Genomic DNA, 22,258 nt, shown 5'->3' on the forward strand with positions numbered 1-22,258 from the left:
CAATTTGGAACTATGCCCAAAGGGCTACAAAAATATGCATACCCTTTGATCCAGCAATAGCACTTCTAGGGCTATATCCCAAAGAGATCAAACAAATGGGAAAAGGACCCACATGTACAAAAATATTCGTAGCTTCTTTTTGTGGTGGCAAAGAATTGGAAATTGAGAGGATGCCCATCCACTGGGGAATGGCTGAGCCAAGTTGTGGTATATGAATGTAATGGAATACTATTGTGCTGTAAGAAATGATGAACAGGCTGACTTCAGAAAAACCTGGAAAGACTTATATGGTCTGATGCTGAGTGAAGTGAGCAGAACCAAGAGGACTTTGTACACAATAACAGCCACGTTATGCAATGGCTAAGAATGTTAAACTGAACCCTTCTCAGCATTACGAGGATCTAAGACATCTCCAGAGGCCTCGGGATGGAAAATGCTGTCCACATCCAAAGAAAGGACTATGGAAGTTGAATCGCTATCACTTATTTTTACCTTAAGTTGAGTTTTGTTTCATCTTTCTGATAGTTCCTCCTATTGGTTTTAATTTTTACTTACAACTTCACTAATGTGAAAATATGTTTAATGGGTATGTAAATGTAAAGCCTATGTCAGATTGTGTGCCATCTTGGGGAGGGTGGGGGGGAGGAAAAGGGAGAAAAATTTTCAACTCAAAAGCATATGGGAAAAAAAAATTAGAATGGAAAAAAAAAAAAGGAAAGAAAACCTTTGCCGCTGGGTCTGAGCTGGACTCCGGGGCCACACCGGACAGGCTGACACCCCTCGGCCACATGGCAGCCTTACCGTCGTTGAAGAGAGTTCTTTGGTCTGTCGGCTGCCCCCAAGCCTTCTCCAGGCCTAACACCTCCACTTGTCTCAGGCAGTCGTCAGATGGTATGAACTGAAGACCCTTCCCCACTCTGGTTGCTGTCCTCTGGAAGGGCTTCTTAAACTGTAGTCCCCAGAGCAGAACAGTGCTCCAGATGAGTTCCGGTCAGAACCCAGCTCAGCCTCTCGGCTCTGCCATCCCACACTTTTGCCTGATATTGAGCTAACAGTCCATTTAAAAAAAAAACCAACTATAAAACAAGCTCTGCCTCCCCATGAAGCATTTTTAAACCCAACTGTAAGATTTTATGCTGGTCTCATTAAATTAGTTCAGCCCAGGGTTCTAGCCTAAGATCTTTCTGCATCCTGGCTCTGTCATTAATTTTGCCTCCCACTTTCATGTCCTCCTCAGATCTGATTGTTGTCTGTCTCTTTATCTGATTTTTTAAAAATGGTCACTGGTGCAGGGCCCAGCACTGATCCCTGGAGACTTTCTGCTAAATTAACATGGGACCATCTGTACCTCTTCTTGGAGTCTGGCCATTCACCCAGTTCTGAATCCGTTTAGTTGGATTCTTCCTGTCTGGCCCACATCTCTGTTCTTTTTCCACAAGAATAGAATGAGCTGTTTTATCAAATGGTTTTCTCAAGACTAGATCAATTCTATATAGTTAGCATGTCTCTGCCCTCCACTTTAACCAGCCCACTGGTGTGGCCTGTTCTTGCTCAAGTGCTGGTTCTTTACATTTGCTGATGATTTCTGCCTATGTTTTAATAATCGTATCTATAATGCTCGTGTTAAAGAATCTTGCCAGGAATGGAGGTCCCACTCCTGTGCTTGTCATTCAGAGATTCTGTTCTCCCTATTTTTGAAAACCAGGATCTGGCTCTGCATCTGTGTGTGCATGTGGCCACACACACGCTTGTGTGGGCATGTGTGCACGCGTTCCGCCTCAGCCTTGCCCTGGTTTAAGTCTTATCAGGCCTTGTTCAGTCCTGCAGCTCGGATCCTGTCCTCTGGTCTTTCAGCCCCCACTGATTGGGGCTTAGCAGCCATGGGCACCAGCTCTTGAAATCGCTCCCTTGACATAAACTATTTGGGGAGGGGCCTCCTATTCAGCACATACCACAGAAGAAACCGAAATGCAAATAGGCAGAAAACCAGGCCAAGGCCAACATTTTACACCACACGCACACACACACAGAGTAAATTCTAGGTGAATGTAGGACCTAAAGATAAAATGTCACATTGTTGGGTTTTCTTAATGAAGGAAAATTGCAAATTAAAAATAACTCACTTCATACCCAGCAACCTGAACAGTGACAAGAAGTGGAAGTAATCAGTGTTGGAGGGGCTGCATGTATCAAGATCTAAGATGGCGGGCTTCGCTCGTCCTGTGTTTCCTCCTCTTGGAGTGTCTCCAGATTTCCCTCTTAGGAGTTTTCTGTCCTTCCTGAGCTGACTCTCCCGTGGAATTTGAGTTCACGATAGTCTTCCGGGGGGGCACAACATTGTACATCAGCTCAGTACCTACTGTGGGACGGGCATTGTGCTAGGGAAGATTTGTCCAGCTTTTCTCTCCTCAAACCATCTAAGAGGTAGAGATCATTTCCTGCGACGTTCCCATCCTTTCCACCCCAGCCCTGTCCTATTGGTGAGAATCACCCCCAGCATAGAATTTCCCCATCTTGGTACCTTTGCCTTTTGAAGGGCAAAACTCACTAAAGTAAATCAAGGAACTATTAGCTATGGTTGGCACAATGGATAGAGCACCGACCCAGGAGTCAGGAGGACCTGAGTTCATATCTGGCCTCAGACAGCACTAGCTGTATGACCCTGAGCAAGCCACCCAACCCCAATTGCCTCTTCCCTTCCCCGCCCCCCCCCAAAAGAAACTATTAGCTGTAATACTTTTAGGAGAGAGTGGGAGAAAGACGTGATCCATTTTCCCAATTCATTTATTTTCCCTGGGTAGTGTGTAGTATTCTGATGATAACATTGTTTCTTTTTGTCCCTCTCTGGATCTTTGCCCAAATGGTCCCCACCACCCTGCCCTCCTTTGGGGGCTGGATTTCCTCATATATACTTTCTTACTTTCATAATGTCCAAAACACCCCCACATATCTTCTATCCCTTGTTTCTTTTGAATTAGGTCTGTCCATCCAGAGCCATGATCCAGTTATGAGCATCATCCCATCAATTTTCACTGATACCTTTCAAGTCAAATTTGCCTCCTTGCGTCAAGAACCCTGTTGCCTAATTTCATCTTTGTTTTGCATAAGTTTTGTGTTTTTAGCCATAGGTAGCTGAAGCCGCCAAGGGCTTTCCTCCTGTGGGAGATGCCATGATATCCCAGATGTAGCCTGGCTGACCTCTCAGAGGCGAGAGTGTCTCTGGCTGGTTGAACTGACATTGTAGCTACTGCTGTGAGATTGGGCTTGGAGCAGGTGGGCAGTCAATAGTAAGAACACATGTGTAGCCTTCTCTGTGCACTGGCAATACAAACATGACAAAGGAAGAGCCCTGGCCTCGGGGAGCTTACAGCCGGATAGGAAAGACACCACCCAGAAGAAGCTGAGAAGGGAGGGGAGCAATGATGGAGGAGCCACAGGCCACTAAACTGGGCACGTGGGAAGTGGGGGTCTGAGGGTGCCAGTTTTCTCCTCTCCTCCCACTCCGCACCCCTTCCATCTTCAGTTTAAAGACCTTTTCATTAGATTTGCAGGACAGCAGGCACGCAAAAGCATTCTCTTGGTCTCTTTGGCCTTTGTTAGGTGAGGAATCCTTCATCTCTGGCCAGAGCCCTGAGGCTGCAGGCTTGTCTCTAAAGCTGTGGAAGTTCCCATTCCACCCTCTCCCTAAATCAGCTTTTCTCTTCTGTCTCCTTTGTCTTTGGGGAGCCTGCAGTCTTCAGTTTCCTGCCCAGGACTTCATATCTTTGGCAAGGATTTTCCATACCCATTCATGGGAAGTTCTTTTTTCTTGCCTGCATGCCCCTGGAAGACAGAAGATTGTTCAGCTATCAGTTTCTCCACTTGGCAGATGAGAAGACACTGGCACAGTGAGGCCGAGGGGCGTGCCTGGGGCTTATCCACAGCTATTTAGTGGCAGAGCTGGCAGTCCCTCCAACCCGAGGATCTTTTCCCTGATCCCCCTGCCTTGGGGTCTTCGCTCCTTCCTTTTTGTCTAGGTCACATCCTCACCCCACCCTCAGTGCTAAATCACCAGCTCCTTGAGGGCAAAACCTATACCTTGTGTATCTGCCCACCTGCAGACCCAGCATGGTACATGGCATTTACTGAATGAATATATGAACTCAGGCTATCTCCATGGAACCCTAATGGAATTTCTCCTTATTATGATCTTCAATGAGAAAACTTGACTGAAAATCACCTTCTAGCCTCTGGTTGCTCTGAAAGGCTTTTCCTCTGTAAAAGAAGGGTTTGCAGATAGGGTATTTTCCCTGACACCATTAATAGATGGATTTACATTTTTCACACGTTGAAATAAAGTGAGGGTGGGGTTTTTTCCTTTCAAATTATTCCACATTCAGTGTGGTATTCTAAAACTAATGTTCTTTGAGACTCTGCTCTGACAGACTAATTCAATGGAAATTTTCTGTTGGTCATGCTAGGCCAGTCTGCTTTATTTCTTAGTCATTTGTTTGATCTAGAATAGATAATAGAACCTGCCTGGCTCTGAGGCCTGTGCTTTAAGGAATTTTATTTCTTAAGGATCTGAAACATCTGTTTATAACATCTGTGAATATATGCCTCCAAGATTATTCATATATCTTCATTTACAAAGTAGAAATTAAGTTATGCTTCTTGTACTTATCTGTTATGTGTTCTTTGTAAATAGTATTAAAAACATTTGGACAATGTATAATGTTTGCACCATCACATGGTGGTTCCAAGTTTGTCCCTGCTTCCTGGTCAATCATTTAACCAAGAACTCACAGACTTACTCAAATCTCTTCATCTGATGTTTGGGCAAAAATAATGTGGTGTTTGAATAGCTTATGCCGAGGTTTACTTCATCTGAAAGTTCCCTTTGAAAATGTCTTTAGGAAGCCATCAATCTGCTGGAACCCATGACCAACGACCCAGTGAACTACGTGCGACAAGGTGCGCTCATTGCCTCGGCTCTCATCATGATTCAGCAGACAGAGATCACTTGTCCAAAGGTGAGCCGGGGGAGATGAAGGGCACAAAAGGGCCGAGGTTTTACCTGCAGCTCGTCTTCTTGGGCTTCATCATTAGCTTAGCTCAGCATCAGATGGAAGACATGTGAATATACCGAACCGTGTGGGAGAAGAGTAAGTCCTTTTGAGGGTTGGAAGAAGAGACTTGTTCATTTTAAGGACAACAAAAACATCCATTGTTTTTTAAGCAGTCTTTAAAGATAAAAATTACTTTGTTCAGGATCATAAAAATGTGTTGAGAACTATTTATAGAAATTTTGTATGGAAAAATAATATTGGGTGTGTTTAGTTTTAAATTGAGCTTATTCATACTAATAAATTTGCCAAGTGGCTAGATTTTTAAGGAATCTTGCTTCTCAGTCTCTGCCCTATGAGAGTGGGAAAAAATCTGAGAATTAGAAGAAATCAACTTCTTTGGTTGGTTGGTTTGTTTGTTTTTTAGTAATACAAGGAATGTTTTCTGAGGCTAATGCCCTCTGAATAAAGCCTGCAGGTACAAGGCCCAGTTGGCAGGACTATGCCATAATATGGGCATGAGATGGGCTAGGCTGGTCCTAGGGCATCAGCGGAGAAGATGTGGGGAGGTGATGGAGAAGTGTATGTTCAAATTAAAGAGCTTCAGCACTGGGGGAGTAGTCACTAGTCCACCATCAGTATTTGTGAGTGGCTAAAGTCTGGGCCAGGTTGTCCCTGAACGGTTCTCCAAAGAAGACTCAAATGTCAGTTCAGCTGTTCTCTGATGATAATCAACATTATTTCAGCTATACTGTCACTAGAAAGTACGTGTGTGTGCACATGCATGTGTGTGTATGAGATAAGAATCTAATTGGATACGTTCAATCCGGGGGCCAGCCTTACAGAATTCCAGAAAGGCTCATGTACTTGAAGCTCAGCAGGGTTACAGAGGCCAGTAGGTGCATAGGCGAGCAGGAGCTTGAGCGTGAAGCTTGATGAAAACTACAGCCCTTCCTGTGTCCTCATGAGGATCCCTGCTGCCGGACACCAGGGGCTTGTGCGGAGGATCCTTAAAGTGGAGGGAGGGTCGGGTGTAAGCTGACGTTTTCAAACGTCCAGAGAAGATTGGTCAGACAGACTCTTGGCTTCAGCATCTTGACCTGAGCTGTTGCCATTATGTCCAGGTCGTGTCTTTGAGGACTTTGTGAGGTTTGCAGATTTGGGGGAAGCAGCTGGGTTTAACCACAGATAAAACCAGTGCTACCCTAATGTCTCCTGTTGCTTCTCACAGGTCAACCAGTTCAGACAGCTGTATTCCAAAGTCATCAATGATAAGCATGATGATGTCATGGCAAAGTTTGGTGCTATCCTGGCCCAGGGCATCTTGGATGCAGGTAAATGCCTTGTTAGGATTGCCGCAGACTAACTTGAAATGTTTTACCAAAATGTTTGGCTTGGGATCTCCACATCCATCTCCTCGAAGGCTGCCCTCACAAGGGTATCGCCACGCCTGCATCAGCACCAGACAGTGTTACGGCAGCGTGGTCCGAGGCTTCTTTGGTCATTGCCAACACTTGGGCCGCACAGCAGTGAGCTCACGCCATGTGGCCATGGTGTTGGCCAGTGTCACGGGAAACATCCTGCTCAGGGTCAACACTTGAAAAGACTCAGCTGATCCAGCCGTGCAAAGCACAACCCCTCGAGGCCTGCGTGGCCTGTACAGATTGTGCAGGGCTTCCCACAGGCTCAAACCAGGAGGTCTGCCTACTACCCTGGAGGCAGCTGGGGGCACTATAGTGCACATAGCTCCAGACCTGGAGTCAGGAAGGCCTGAGTTCAAATCTGGCCTCAGACACGACCTATGTTACCCTGGGCAAATCATTTCACTTCCATCTGCCTCAGTTCCCTCATCTATAAAATGGGAATAATAATAGCACTTCCCTCCCAGGGCTGTGGTGAGAACCAAATGAGCTGATATTTGTAAAGCACTTAGCACAGGCCTGGTCTGTAGTAGGTGTTGTATAAACGCCCATTCCCTTCCTTTCCCCCCTCCAACTATCAGCTTGTCGTCCCTCCCCCTGGCCATGGGATAAAACCATCTTCTCTTCCTATCAAACATTTCCTTGGTGACATTTTTTACTCTTGTTTTTCTGTGAATTTCCTCATGGACTGATTACTTATTGCATTGTCCTGTGGGTGCTACTCATCCGTATCTTACAGCTATTGGCAGCACTGATAGACTATTGAGACTGAAAACAGTGGGAAGCTGGGGGTCATGAAAGGGGCCTTTCAGTTTCCCGCAGGCAGTGTGTCCTGCTCTCCTCGTGTCCAGCTCTAGGCCCAGGTCCTTGACCGTCCCCCTGATAACTGATGGTCGAGCTGTATACCTTGGCCATACAAATGCAATGGACATTCTCTATCTCCTTGGTCTTCCCTGTAAGATTGGTGAAGTCAGCTCTTTTGAGCAGTCACAGATCTCTTCCCGGGAGGCTCTGTGATGTCCGAGGGGCTTGGCGCACCAGCACAATGTCGTCTGCCACCCAGAGCCCATGAAGACTTGACCGTGCACCGGGAGTTACTCATTGGCAAGCGTGCGACGCCCCATTTGATGCCTTTGCCTGAGGACCATGAACAGAGTCCGTGCACGAGAGAAATGCCCTTTGATGGCCAGATCCCACACATGCTCTTGTTTGGGAGAGGCCACAGTCTTATTGACACCAAGCCTCCCTGGAGACAGCAAAGCCTCCCTCAATGGGACCCACAGCAAGAGTTCTTTAAATTGTAGCAAAGAGTAGAGACTAGGAGGGAATAGCTCCACACACCGTATGTGCATGTGACAGAATATTTCAGCACAAGAAGTAACCCAAGACGGGGATTCAGGGAAGCTGAGGAGAACTGTATGAACTGATGGGGTCAAGTGAGCTGAACGTCTCCAACACCAGGCTGAGACAGGCAGCTGGTGCAATAGGTGGGCCGCAGGGTCTGTTTGGCTTGGTGGTGGCTTGTCCTTCCCCCCCAGCATTGGAGGGGGTAAGAGAATGGCCAGCTTGTGCTAACAGAACAAGCGGGGCTGAAGCCAAAGAGAAGGCTGGCCAAGCAGAAGAGAGCGCCGTCGAGCAGGACGGCTTCGAAAGGGACTGTTGGCTGGACAGTCCTTGTTTTTTGTTCTACCTTCTGTAGGAAAATCATGATTTTATTTGATATTTATTGAATTCAGAATAAAAATTAAACTCAGAAATAAAGAAACTCATGGCATTTCCAGATAGATTGAGTTAACCACCCACAAGAGAAAAACAGGATGTGGCTGAATGCTCCCCTCTTTCATGATATGGCTCCACTAGCATAGCTGCCTTAATCTGTACGTGACTCACTGATGTCCAAGTGAGTCACCCAGGCTGGCCCAAACTGTGTAGCTTCAAGCTGACTGCCCTTTTCCCGGAGCTGCTCACAAGCAAGACATTGGGGAAAACCCCCTCCCTTTTCTTGCCCTCTTCTTTTTAGAGGAATTATGAAGCAGGGCCATGCCCATAGGGCTGAGCTGCAGGAGAAGGAAATCAGAGAAATCACAGGTCTGGATCATGCCCAAGACAACGCGAGAAACGTTCTGGAATAGGCTGGCTCTGCTCTGACACACGCAGCAAGCCTCCTCTAGGTGCACAGAACTGAGTTCTTGCCTAGTTTTTCCTTTAACTCTATAATGACCGCCCCTGACAAACTCAGCCTAAAGCATTTTTCAAACAGAAATCTTTACAGAACACAAATATTACTCGACAACAAGATTCTAGACTTGTTTCTAACACTGAGCAAGCATTAATGCAATTAGTCAACGATCACAGAAGTTGGTTCATCCATAACTGGAGAACATGGGTCATTCTGGTCATCCCTCTGAAGACAAGCGATGCCTTGCATCTGGCAAAGGCCTAAGGGCGAGGGGGGCGGCTTGATAAAGATGAATTAACAAGGTCACAGAATTTAAGTCTGGGAAGATTTTTAGCAATGAGCCATTCCTCATTTTACAGAAGAAAAAACTGAAGCCTAATGAGATGAAGGTGATCTTCACTTTTTCTGAGTGGAAGGAGATGATTAGCTGAACCTCTGTTTGGGGCCAACAGGGCACCAACCCACAAACCTTCCCTTCCCCCACCCCCAACAAGGGAGGAACTGATTACTGAAGCAGAGATGGCGGGAATTATGGGGAAAGTAACTGCTCTACCTTAGAAAAGCATGGTAATAAAGGAAAGGAAAGCTGAATACAGACTGACTCCCTAGATTCAGGGAGAAAAGATTTCAGATTGTTTCTTGAAGGGTGGGATCCCATGACCCAAAATTCTCCAGGGGAAATATACCCAGCAAGGCCTGGGAAGATCTAAAAGAAGTTCTAGCTGTCTCTCGTAAATCATCCCAATGACAAAGAGAATGGAATGTTGTCTAAAAGACCAGTATGGATACCGAGGAAGGTCAGCTAACTAAGGATGGCTGCAGAAGTGGCCACTGTCCAAAAGGCACTATTGCTAGAGGCCTAGGACTCCAAAAAGGGCGTGGTGCAGACAAGAAGATGGGAAAGGGACGAGACAAGGCCGCTGCTCAGGTGGACGTGGGTGCATGACATGGGAGACACCGGCACCAGGCTGCCCAGTGTGGCGTGCCCACGTCAAAGACGGCGCTGTGCTCTGTGAGCACACAGAGCAGAATTGCGGTGACTAGAGGAAATGTGAGATGCACAAATTTAGAGATCTGTGCTCCAAATATTCAAACAGGCTATTTGTGTCCAACCTGTGGTAGAGCCTGCCACACTCGTGTTGGTCTGATCAGCAAGTTGGACACACTGGACACTGACCCCGACGTAGTGATGTTGTTTTAGTCCTCTCCTTGCACAGACAGTAGCCAGTACTCAGCTTGCTTTCATTTGTAGCAAGATCTGTTCCACGTTGCCCTTTGTATTGAGTCTGGTGCCTACAGAAGGGGGTGGGAGAAGGGTTCTCTTCAGTAGCTATTTCTGCCTGCTCTGAGCACAAGCCAGGGGAAGCAGATGGACTCCTTGCTTTCAGGGATTTCCAGTCTTATTCACAGAAAGCCTGCAAAGGGCGGGTTAAGTCCAGAGGCTTCAGCGGAGCCCCGAGGATGGCGAGGATTTCAGCAAGGAGTAGTGCGAACCGATAGAAAAGTGTACATACAATGGGGCGGCTGGGTGGCGCAGTGGATGGAGCACCAGCCCTGGAGTCAGGAGGACCTGAGTTCAAATCCGGCCTTGGACACATAACATTTACTAGCTGTGTGACCTTGGGCAAGTCACTTAACCTCACTGCCTAACCAAGAAAAAAAAGAAGAGTATAAGGTATCCACTGGCACTGGCACGTGCTCATTGCGGGCACAGAAGAGAGAACAGGAAGGGGGAAGAGGGAGCTTTGGAGTCTTACAAAGTAGACAGTGCCGTGTCAGGGATTTCCCCTAGAGGTGAGGAAAGGCTTCCTAGCAATAGGATCTCCGAGGGAGGAGGGCTGTCCTGGGAGACTATGGCCTGGGTCACCCCTCCCAGGCCCGCCCACCCCTGGGAGGCGTTCAGGCAGAGGCCAGTGCACAGTCACACTGCGCTCACGCTTCTTTTCTCTTCCTCAGGGGGCCACAACGTCACCATCTCCTTGCAGTCTCGGACTGGGCACACCCACATGCCTTCCGTGGTGGGCGTCCTGGTCTTCACCCAGTTCTGGTTCTGGTTCCCTCTGTCCCACTTCCTGTCCCTGGCTTACACTCCTACCTGTGTCATCGGCCTTAACAAGGACCTCAAGGTAGGTCCCTTGGCTGTGGCTCCGGCCTTAACAAGGACCTCAAGGTAGGCCCCTTGGCGGTGGCTCCGGCCTTAACAAGGACCTCAAGGTAGGCCCCTTGGCGGTGGCTCCGGCCTTAACAAGGACCTCAAGGTAGGCCCCTTGGCGGTGGCTCCGGCCTTAACAAGGACCTCAAGGTAGGCCCCTTGGTGGTGGCTCCCACCTTAACAAGGACCTCAAGGTAGGTCCCTTGGCGGTGGCTCCGTCTCTCGGGAGCCAAGCCAGAAAACCTGGCGTTGGTGTGCAGCCCCATTCTCTGCCCCTCCCGGGGAGGTTGGGTGGGAAAGGGACGTGGTCTCTGCTGGCGACTCCTGCTTGTGTCCTTCAGACGGAAAGCTGTGCGGCTGTTGTAGCCAGTCAAGTGAGACAGAGCTCAGTGCAGCCTTTGGAAGCAGGGTCCTGGGCCAGACCCAAGCATACAAAGAGGCCATGAGACCCAGCCTTGGGCCCAAGACAAAGGTGCCAAGCTCTGCCTGTTAGAATGGGAAGGGTGTCCAGTCAACATGTGGCGAGAGAGGACCTTTGAGGGTGGATGAAGCGGTTTGCCCCTGAGCTAGCCCTTCAGGAAAGGTTCTTTGGTGTATACTGGGGCCAAGGGACAGGAGGGGGCACGATGAGAATGAAGAGGGAGGGAGGAGTGCGGCTTCTCTGCGGGGTGGGGGGGGCTCGGTCTCAAGGTTGGCAGAGCAGTCATAGGGAGAGGGGTAGCTTGGAGGCCGATGGTGGAGCACCTCCAATGCTGGTCTGAGGAGTTACTGTTTCATTCAGAAGCGAGACTCCTGAAGATTCTTGAGCAGAAAATGATGTGTCAGACCCACAAATAAAAGGACCGTTTTGGGGAGGTGGGCTGTCCCTAGTTATCCCAGGTAGAATGGATAGTGGAGAGCCGATCGACCAGCTGTTGTATGTGACACTGGCAGTGGCATGTCTGGTGCCTGGCCTAGCACTTGCTCCCCTGAGGCACAGGCCAGAAGAGACGCTGTCAGAGGGATGGCAGGCACAGTTCTTTGGCCAGAAGGGACCGACTGTTCAGTGCTTGGAAGCAGTGCTAAGCCCCACGAGCAGATCCTTGCAAAGCACTTTGCCAACCTTGAGGCACTCAGTAAATGCTCCCAGTGATGAGGATTATCCCCCTGTCTTGTCTAGGCATCACGGCTCAGAGAATATTGAACTAAAGGGTCAGCTCTTTATTTAGGGTAGCTTCAGTCTTTGGGTCACGTGGTGCCTGGAGTCAGTGTGACGTCATAGGGATTTTTGAAATCTGCCCAGACACTGCTTGGGTTGGTCATTGTTGGGCATTTTAACCACGCAGAGCAAAGAGGTTGTTTCCTTAGAAGCCCAGGCAGCCCAGAGCAGAGAACAGGTGGGGGATCTTTAGGTCAACAAATAGAAAAGCTTTTGGACCCGCCTCCTTCGAGGTCAGGCTGGTCGTGACATACAGAGCCATGGTCCCTCCGTGTTGAGACACCGAGGGATAAACCGACCGAGTGGGCGTGACCCCCTGAAGCCCATCCAGGCGGAGGAGCAGTTTGGAGAAGGCGGGGATTAGGTCATGATTTAATGGATGAAATGGCAGGGCAGCATTGAACTTGAGTGGAGAGTTAGGGATTTCTTATATGTTCGTTCACATACACACATCTCTAGGAAGTGAACCGTTTAGATCCCATCTAATTCATTCAAGTTCTTTTGCATCTCTCTTATTTCTTATGTTTCTTCAGATGCCAAAAGTCCAGTACAAGTCCAACTGCAAACCGTCCACATTTGCATATCCCGCGCCCCTCGAGGTGCCGAAAGAGAAAGAGAAGGAAAAGGTGAGGGGCCTTCCAGGCTCCATCTGGGTCAGCAAACGGTAGAGGAAACGCACACTGCCGGCATCTTCTGCATGCGCTCAGGCTCATGTTAGCTGGTTAACCCTCTCATCCTCTATAGCACAGTGCCTGGCATATAGTAGGCACTTTAGTAAATGCTTATTGGTTAACTGATTATATAGGATCATAGATTTCACGATGGAAGCAGCCTTGGAGTCCACTGAATTTAGCCACTCTCCCTCCTCCTTCCCATTTTGTTGATGAAAAAATCAGGCAGAGAGAGGTTGTAATGTGCCCAGGGTCACTTTACTAATAAAAGCCTGATGCAAGATTGGAAACCAGGTCCAGTGCTTTACCCACCGTCTTAGGCTGCCTCTCCCAGTGTAGCTTTCAAGGAGTTTTGCCTAGACGGGTTGCAGAGCCTGCAAGGTGTGATGGATGCCTTAGGGGAATTGCGTCCTGTCCCTTCAAAGGCTCTCCTCCCTTCCTGGTTCTTACACCATTATCACTTTGGCAAGAGGGTGGGGGTTGGCGAGCGCCCAGGAGGCATTTCCCTAGAGCAGCCACCTACAGACTTTGTACCCCTTTCTTTGTCCATCTAATTCACTATAAAAACCAAGCCCTGTTACCTGGGATGAATGAAATGATTCATGTGCTTCACCTGTAATAGCACATACTTCCCATGAAACCAGAGTCCTTCCCTGAGCCCTCACTCACTAGTTGGATGATCTGGGGCATTGAGAATAACACGCTGGCAGAAAATGGAATAGAGATGTGATCTGTTATTAGGGTTACTGTTCTGTGGCAGAACAAGGCCATCCTCTGCATTTAGACACAAATGTTCCAGAGACAGATTATTAATCAAATTATTCTAAGTATTTCTACTTAGACAGAGGAAATTCACAGGGACGGAAATTCATCCTGCCTTTGAAAATCTCTCTGGCCAGGCCATTTGTGAATTAGAATTTATAGGGGCTTAAGGACTAAAATCTATGCTACAGTTTTGATTTAGCAAACAGAATGATAGTCACTTCACCCTCTGCACCCTCTGGAGAATCATTTCCTAAAGCCATTCGGTCACTTTTTGGAACCCCTTTCTCTATGGATTTTCCTTTTTTCCTCGTCAAAGGTGGCTTCAAGATACTTCTGTTAATTGAATTCATCAAAGACTCATTGCTTCTTTGAGTGTGATAAGAGCATTTCCTGACCTAGGCCTTAGATCAGAATAGTCTAGAGAGCCTTCAGTGCCGGCCATTGTTTTAGAATTAGAAGTTAGCCAAGGCGGATGAGATTTCTCATTCAGATTAGACCAAGAGCTTTAGACTGAAGTGCTACTTTGTCCTCCCCAGGAAGACCAGGGGAGGGGAGCACTGCTTAGCATGCCTGACCATGGGTAAGGAAGCACTGTGTCTAAGAAGTAGGAAGTCCCCCCAGGAGCCCCAGCAGGAGCAGACACTTCGGTAAATGGGTGTCCTTCCACTGCTCTGGCCAGCTCCATGGAGTCCTAAACATCTCATCCTTCCCAGCGTCTTAAGAGCATTGCAGGATGGGGTCTGGCCTGGGTCTGGGAGCAAGTGCACATGGAGCAGGGGGCCCCACTCACCCATTCATCCTGTCTGTCCATCTCCCTAGGTTTCTACTGCTGTGCTCTCGATCACCGCCAAGGCCAAAAAGAAGGAAAAAGAGAAAGAAAAGAAAGAGGAAGAGAAAATGGAAGTGGTCAGTACAACCAAGTCATCTTTTCAATTGAGTAGAATTAACAAACCCTTCGTAAGAGGCTGTTCTGGGCATGCGCCATCCCTCACCTCCACACCCCCACACCCCCACCTGTATCAGGTGCCAGCATGGCTGGTTGTATCCGTAGAAAGTTGTTGCAGCTCCTCATACACATCTGTGCAGTCTTCGATCTTATCCAGCCAGAGGAGGAAGCAGTCTCCCAAGGGCTGGCCGGCCCACGGGGCTCAACCAAGTCCTATGCGGGCATAGTGGCAGTGCTGGAGAGGGCTTCCCTCTGATGGCCGTGGCAGTACCTCTGACTTGGGCCTTCCTCGAGGGACCTGAGGCAGGCGTTGACTTACCACTGAGCCCCACATTCCGTAATCATCCACTTGTTTTTTCCTTCTCTTACCTTTTTCGCAATTTCTTACTCTCTAATTAAGAATCTTTGGCGGGGCCAGGAATGGGTTCACAAACACACACATAAGCTCACTACCTACCCAAACCACAGGATCCTCTCTCCAGAGCTCTCAGAGGCCCCATTTTTTGGAAATGGTAACTGAGGCCCATGGAGATTAAGGGGTTTGCCCAAGGCCCAAAGGTAGCAGTAAGTGGCAAAATAACTCCAGAACCAGAGCTTTTCCACTGTACCACACAGGGGGGTCATCCTACAAATATTTATTTCATTCCTTTGAGGAATTTTAAAAAGTTATTCTCTTCAATGAGAACTTGATTTTTAAACTCACAAGGTCACAGACCTTTTGATTTGCAAAGGCCCCTAGAGGCTCTCCAGTCTAATTGCCTGACAAATGAGGGTCCATCCTCTCCTTGAACATGGACTCCTTTCCATCTTTGGAACATGCATTCCATTGAAGACCACAGCATCATGGCTCTAGAAAGCTCTTTCCTGGATGGAGCTAACGTTCCCCTCCCTGTAACTTGCATTCACTTCATTTTGTACAAGCAGCCAGGCCTTTACCAGATACTGTGCCTGTCCTCAAGAAGCTTCTCTTCTAAAGGGGGAGACAGCCTGTGAAATACAGGTATGTGCAAACCACATTTTGAAATGTGTGAACAAAGCTAAGGACTAGACTTGTGATTTCAGTTTTATAGGGAATTCCTAGGTGAGGAAACTCTCCCTATCACTGCAGGCCCCCCTGCCCCTTTCCGCCAGCTACTGTCCTTACGCATGGCCTGGTGTCACATGGCCATTGTCTGTCCGTGTTCCCGGCTTCAGGGTCCAGCTCTCCGTCTCCTTCACCACACTCTCGCATACTGATATATGGCTATAAAATGAATATAAGGCAGATACAAGGTCACCTCAGCAGTGGGGACAAGCTAGGCGTGTTCTCCTGCCAGAGGAGACAAAAGAAACCAGGGTTTCCAAGAGACAGTGATAAGAAAGGAGAGTATTCCGGACTTGGACACAGGGGAAGGTGGTGGAGTGTGGTGTTTGTGCTTGGACCAGAGAGGGCACACAGGAGGAACATGGAAGAAGGCTGGAAAAGTGTGATGGGCCAAGAGGGCGAAATGTTATCGGTGGCCAGGAGCTTATATTTGACCCTAGAAGTGGAGGGGAGCCATTGAATAGAAGGGGTGAGCTGGTCAGCCCTTGACAGCTGAGTGGAAGGTGGACAGAACCAGGGACCCACTTGAAGCAAGGGGCAGTATGGTAGATGAGGGGACAAAGGCCTGAGCTAGGCCAGTGATTGGGTGAGTGGAGAGGAACATATGCCACAGATATCGTCGAGATAGAAACAGATTCAGCAACTGAGGGCATATGCAGGCGAGCTAACAAAGAAGCAAGGACGATGCCAATGACCCTGAGGCTACAGACACGGGTGACCAGAAGGATACTCATAGCCTGGGCAGAAATGGGACAGGCGCCTATGGGAGAAAGCTGAATAGTAAGTTCTGTCTGGGATGCCTACAGCACACAGTTGGAAATGTAGTTAATAGGCAGTTGTTGATGGGTGACTAGGACTCGGGGGGAAGATGAGAACTGAAACTAGGTCAGGAGTCATCTGCACGAACCCCTAGGAGCTAATGAGGTCAGTCACCAAGTGGGAGAGAAGAGGCCTGAGACAGAGCCTTGAGTAGTTAATGGGCACGGCCCGGAGGAGAATCCATCAGAGGAGCCTGAGAGGAGCAGTCAGCCAGGTGGGCAGAGAACCGAGAGTGAGGGTGCCAGGCAGAGCCAGAGAGATGAGAGTATCCAGGAATGGGCAGTGCTGCAGACAGGTCAGGAAGGAGGACTGAGCAGAGGTCATCCATTTGGCAGCCATCACCCCGTGCTGGGGGCTCGTGGAAGATGCCGAGATAAACAAAAGTGTGGTGTCTGCTTTCAGGGCATTTAAATTGCAGTTCTCCCTCTAGGACAAGTGGATGCATCCATGTGTTCTGAGTTCACTAGAATTGCCTAAAACATACATTTTGCAAAAATGCTTGAATGTTTGAAGTGAGTCGTGATTTCTGTCTTCAGTGGCCGTGTCTGCTTATCTTTTTTATTGTGAACCTTTTGCTTTTTAATTTGGTTATTTTCAGCCACATTGCTTAGTGGCTTCCAAGAAGGCCAGCTTCTGCTTAGAAACTTACTGCTTAATACAAACCAGACGTCAACCTCATATTCATTTTCCAGTTCGGCCTGCTCTCACGGTGCCCTAAGCTGATTACTTGCTCAGCTCGCTTCACTTTTTCATTGAATTATAAACTCCGCTAGGGCCGGGACCAGATCTGTTCTCTATCCTGTTAGCACTTTGCCCTCTACCCCATGGCCATTTAGCCCCACTTAGTGGTGCTGCTAATGATTTGGGGTGCTGCCTAATTTGGCACTCTGGTTCCTACAGTATATACTGCGGCTTCGATGAGACTTTGATTTGAGCCGCGGAGCACCACTTCCTGAATTATTTATAGATGTGCCCTGCCCACCACTGTCTCCATCAACATTATCTCACAATAATGTTGTTCATATATTATAATCAAACACCACTCTCCTCACTAAACCCTGCTCTGATCCCTGTTTGGCCAGTTGCACACAATGCACATTATCTCATTTTCCTATGGAATTAACTGTTTTCCTGTAATGTTGTATCGCCTGATGTGATGTTTTGCATAGCTCCCTAGCAACCTTATCCCTGGGTAGTCACCTGTCATAGGCAATAACATATTTCATTAAGATTTTTATATGTTTCTTCAGTAAGGGCATAAGGATGCAGTTATCTACAAGAACTCCAGTACAGTTTAGAGGCTCAACTCCCTTCCAAACTGTTTAGGTTAAGAACTTAATTCTGGGAGGCAGAGTGAGAGTCAACACACTTCCTCCACAACAGCCTAGAAAATGTACCAGGCCAAATTCTGATCAAAAATGCCAAAAAAAAGTCAGCAAGTCATTTTCCCAGCCCAGGACAGCTTAGGAAAATAGTCAGAAAAGTCAGTCTGTGGACATGGGTGGGGACTGGCACAGTAGTGGCAGTAATGGGATGAAAACTGAACTCGAAGGCTGGAAGATCCTAGGGCACCCCCGACCCAGTACTGGGAGCAGGGATAAATGCCACCTGGCAACTCGGTCACTTATTACCTAGTTCTGGGTGACACTTCTGGGTCAGAGAGGAGCAATCATGTACAAAGCAAGGAAAAAGTTCTAAAAAGTAGTTGTATGCCTCTGAGCCCAAAAGTCCAAGGACACTCAGGAAGACAATGACTTGAAAACCTCTACAAGCAAAGCCTCAAAGAAAAAGGCAGATTGGGCACAAGCCCAACAAGAATTCCTAGAAGAATAAAGAAAAGCTTTTTTTAAGAGCAAAAAACTGATTTTAAAAACCAAATAAGGGTGGCAGAGGAAAAATTAGGAAAAGAAAGCTATGTAAGGAAATTATAAAAAGAGAAATAACAGCTTTACAAAAGAGACTGACAAAACCTTACTGACTTGATGACTCCATGAGATATCAAAAAATGCTAAAAACAAAGTCAAAAGACTGGGAAAAAATAGGAGAAAATGTAAAGTACCTCACAGGAAAAACAACTGACCTGGAAAATGGATCAAAGTGAGATATTAAGTATCATTCAGTTACTCAAAAGCTATGAACAAAAAAGCCTAGACATCATATTTCAAGTAATTCTTTATAAAGGAAAAACTACTCAGGTATCTTAGAATCAGAGGGCAAATTAGAAATCAAAAGAATCTGCCAGTCACCTCCTGAACAAAGCCCCAAAATGAAAACTCCCAAGAAAATTAGCCAAAATCCAGAACTCCCTGATCAAGAAGAAATCCTACAAGGGAAAAAACAGACTTTAATGAAATAGAAGACTTTCCAGCATTCCTGATAAAAAGACTAGAGCTGAATAAAAAATTGAACATTAAAAACACAGGACTCAGGAGAAGCATAAAAAGGTAAACATGAGAGAAATCATAAAAGACTAAACAAGTTAAACTGTGTACATTCTTATGTGGGAAGAAAATACATGTGACCCCTCAGAACTTACTCATCACCAGGGCTCTTAAAGGGAGTCTCACTAGGCAGAGGGCCTGGGTGTGATTCTGTTTTGTTGGAATGATGTGAAAAGAAGAATAGAAGCATGAGGAAGAGGAATACACTGAGAGAAGGGGGCAGGAAGAGGAAGAATGGGGAAAATCACCTCACATAAATGGCACACACAAGGAAGAGTTTATACAGTGGAACAGAGGCGGGGGGTGGGGGGCAACACTTAAACCTCACTCATGTGAAGTGGTTCAAGGAAGAAAGAAAAAATACGCATATATACACATACATATGTGCATACATACATGCATACATGCATGCACACATATATACACATACATACAGCTGGGTACAGAATTCATCTTGCCAAACAAGAACATAAGAAGGAAAGGGCTTAAGAGAAAGTAATGGGGATTAAGAGACAGTATATTAAGGGAGGCAGTGGTTAGAAGTAAAATAGACTTTTGAGGGTAAAAAGGTCAGGGTAAAAAACGGAGTAAAAAGAGAGAGAGAGAGAAAGACGGCTAAATGGAAGAAAATAGGATAGAGAGAAATACACAGTGAATGCAAATAGGATGAACTCACCCATAAAATGGAAGTGGATAGCAAAACGGATTAGAGACCAGAATCCAACAATATGTTGCTTATAAGAGAGACATTTGAAATAAAAAGGTAAAACTTAGAGTTAAAATAAGGGGCTGGAATATTATGCTTCAGCTGAAGTGAAAAATGAAGAGGTAGCCATCATGATCTCAGATAAAACAAAAGCAAAATAAAAGACCTAATTAAAAGAGAAACAAGGAAACTAAATTTTGCTAAAAGGTACCATAATCAGCGAATTAATATCAGTAATATGCACCAAATAGAATAGCATCCAGATTTTTAAAGGAAGAAGTTACATGAGTTACAGGAGAAAGTAGACAGTAAAACCGTCAGGAAATTGAATAAGCCGTAAATGAGTTCCCTGCAGGGGGAAACAAACAAAGCAGGACCAGATGGATTTGCAAGCTAATTCTACCATGCTTGGGGTGAACAAGCATGTGAAGACTTTCTCCAGCAGCAGAATGGGTAGATGAGTACCGTTTGTTACATTGGCCATGAAGGCGTCTGATGCAGGCCCTGTGGAACACTTAGAGCTTGGCAGATGTCTCAGACACCTAGGTCATCTACTTTACCCCTGGTCATCACCAGTCTTCTTGATCTTTGTCTTGCCACTGGACTTCAATGACTGGAAGAGAGAGTGAGGCTGACGACTTTGTGTAGCTCTTCCTCACTTAAATACAATTCACTTGTGAGTCAAGACATCATCCCATGATCTCTTTGGTCCCTCTTCAAAAGCGAAGGATGAACAGTTCTACCAAACATTTTTTTTAAATTTTTTATTAATTTATTTTGATTTATCAATAATCACTTCCGTAAGCTTTTGAGTTTTAAATTTGCCCCTCTCCCTCCCCAAGACGGCACACAATCTGATGTAGGCTATACATATACATTCCTATTAAACATATTTTCACATTAGTGATGTAAGGAAGAATTAGAACCAATAGGAGGAACCACCAGAAAGAGGAAACAAAACAGAAGAAAAAAAATAGTAAATAGTATGCTTCAATCTGTATTCAAACTCCATAGTTCTTTCTTTGGATGTTTCATTTTCCATGAAACTTTTGGAGATGTCTTAGATTCTACCAGATATTTAAAGAACAATTTCAATACTATGTAAACTATTTTTAAAAATAGGTAGAGGAGTCCTACTAAATACTTTCTGACACAAATATGAGCTTGAAACCTAAATCAGAGAGAGCCAAAACAGAAAACTATAGACAAATAATGAATATTGATGCAAAAATGTTCAATAAAATACTAATGAGAATATACAGTATATCACAGAGTTCATACACTGTGACCAGGCTGGATTTATGCCAGGGAGGCAACGCTGGTTCAACATTAGGAAAGCTATAATCATGACTGACCATATCATAAGAAAAACAACTGTTGACAGTATAAAATACCTAGAATCTGTCTGCCAAGACATACACACCAGAACTCATGAACAGAATTTTAAAACATTCTTTACACAAATAAAGACAGATTTAAATAATTGGAGAAATGTTAATTTCCCATAGGTAGACCACACTAATGTAATAAAAATTATAATAGTACTTAAATGAATTTACTTATTCAGTGTCATTCCAATCAAACTACCAAATAATTACTTTATAGAGCTAGAAAAAACAGTAACAGAAAAACCTGGAAAGACTTACATGAACTGATGGTGAGTGAAGTGAGCAGAACCAGGAGAACATTGTACACTGTAACAGCAACATTGTGCGATGACCAACTTGGTAGACTTAGCTCTTCCCAGCAATACAGAGATCTAAGACAATTCCAAAAGGCTCATGATGGAAAATGCTGTCCCCATCTAGAGAAAGAACTGTGGAGTCTGAATGCAGATCGAAGCAGACTATTTTCACTTTTTGTTTTTTCTTTCTCATTTTTCTTTTTTGTTCTGATTCTTCTTTCAAAATGATTGTACACATATAATCTCTATCAGATTGCTTGCTGTCTTGGGGAGGAAGGAGGAAAAAAATTGGGAACTCAAAATCTTACAGAAATGAATGTTGAAAACTACCTTTACATGTAAGTGTAAAAATTAAAATAACAAAATAATAAAATTTATCTGGAGAAACAAAAGGTCAAGAGGGGCCTAGCATTAACCCAATCTCAACCATGACTACAAAGCTGTAATAAAAAACAAAAATGGCGTTAGATAAGACTAGAGAGATTGGTAAAGTAGAACAAATTAGGTACATAATATATAGAAGCAAACAAGCACAGTGGCCTGGCCTTTGATGAGCCTGAAGCTCTTCAGAAAAGAATCTGCTCTTTGACAAAAACTCTTGGGAAAACGGGAAGGTACTTTGACAGAAACTAGGCATAGACCAGCATTCACACCCTCCTCTGCCTACCGAGATCAGCTCAAAGCGGGCGTGCGACTTAGATGTAAAGGATGACATCATAGACTCGTGAAGCGTGGAAGAAATTACCTGTCACATCTGCAGGTAGGGAAAGAGTTCGTGACCAAACAACAAATAGCTTCACAGAAGGTAAAATAAATAATTTTGATTACATGGAAGTAAAATTTTTTCTGCACAAACAGAACCAGTGCAGTTATCATATGAAAAACAGGAAAACTGAGGGGGCAGGGACTTTTTGCCACAAGTTTCTTGGATAAAGGTATCATTTCTAAAATATATGACATGTATAGCCTATATCAGATTACATACCATCTTGGGGAGGGGGGAGAGGAAGGAGGGGGGAAATTATAGAACTCAAAATTTTATAAAAGTGAATGTTGAGAACTAAAATATATTTAATTTTAAAAATGAAATATATAAGGAACTGAGTCAAATTTACAATAATAACCATTCTCCAATTGATAAATGGTC

The 22,258-nt window shown here is 45.8% G+C and overlaps 1 protein-coding gene across 1 annotated transcript in view; it reads left to right on the forward strand.

The window, feature by feature from the left end:
* Positions 1–22,258, forward strand: part of PSMD1 (proteasome 26S subunit, non-ATPase 1) — a 114,827-nt gene that overhangs the window by 80,661 nt on the left and 11,908 nt on the right. The window contains 5 exon segments of the mRNA XM_020972124.2: positions 4,896–5,012; positions 6,277–6,379; positions 10,602–10,771; positions 12,529–12,621; positions 14,251–14,337. Of these exon segments, the coding sequence (XP_020827783.1) occupies positions 4,896–5,012; positions 6,277–6,379; positions 10,602–10,771; positions 12,529–12,621; positions 14,251–14,337 (570 nt within the window).

The sequence above is a fragment of the Phascolarctos cinereus genome, unplaced genomic scaffold, assembly GCF_003287225.1.
Source record: "Phascolarctos cinereus isolate Bilbo 61053 unplaced genomic scaffold, phaCin_HiC Scaffold_5;HRSCAF=322, whole genome shotgun sequence".
Classification (NCBI taxonomy): domain Eukaryota; kingdom Metazoa; phylum Chordata; class Mammalia; order Diprotodontia; family Phascolarctidae; genus Phascolarctos; species Phascolarctos cinereus.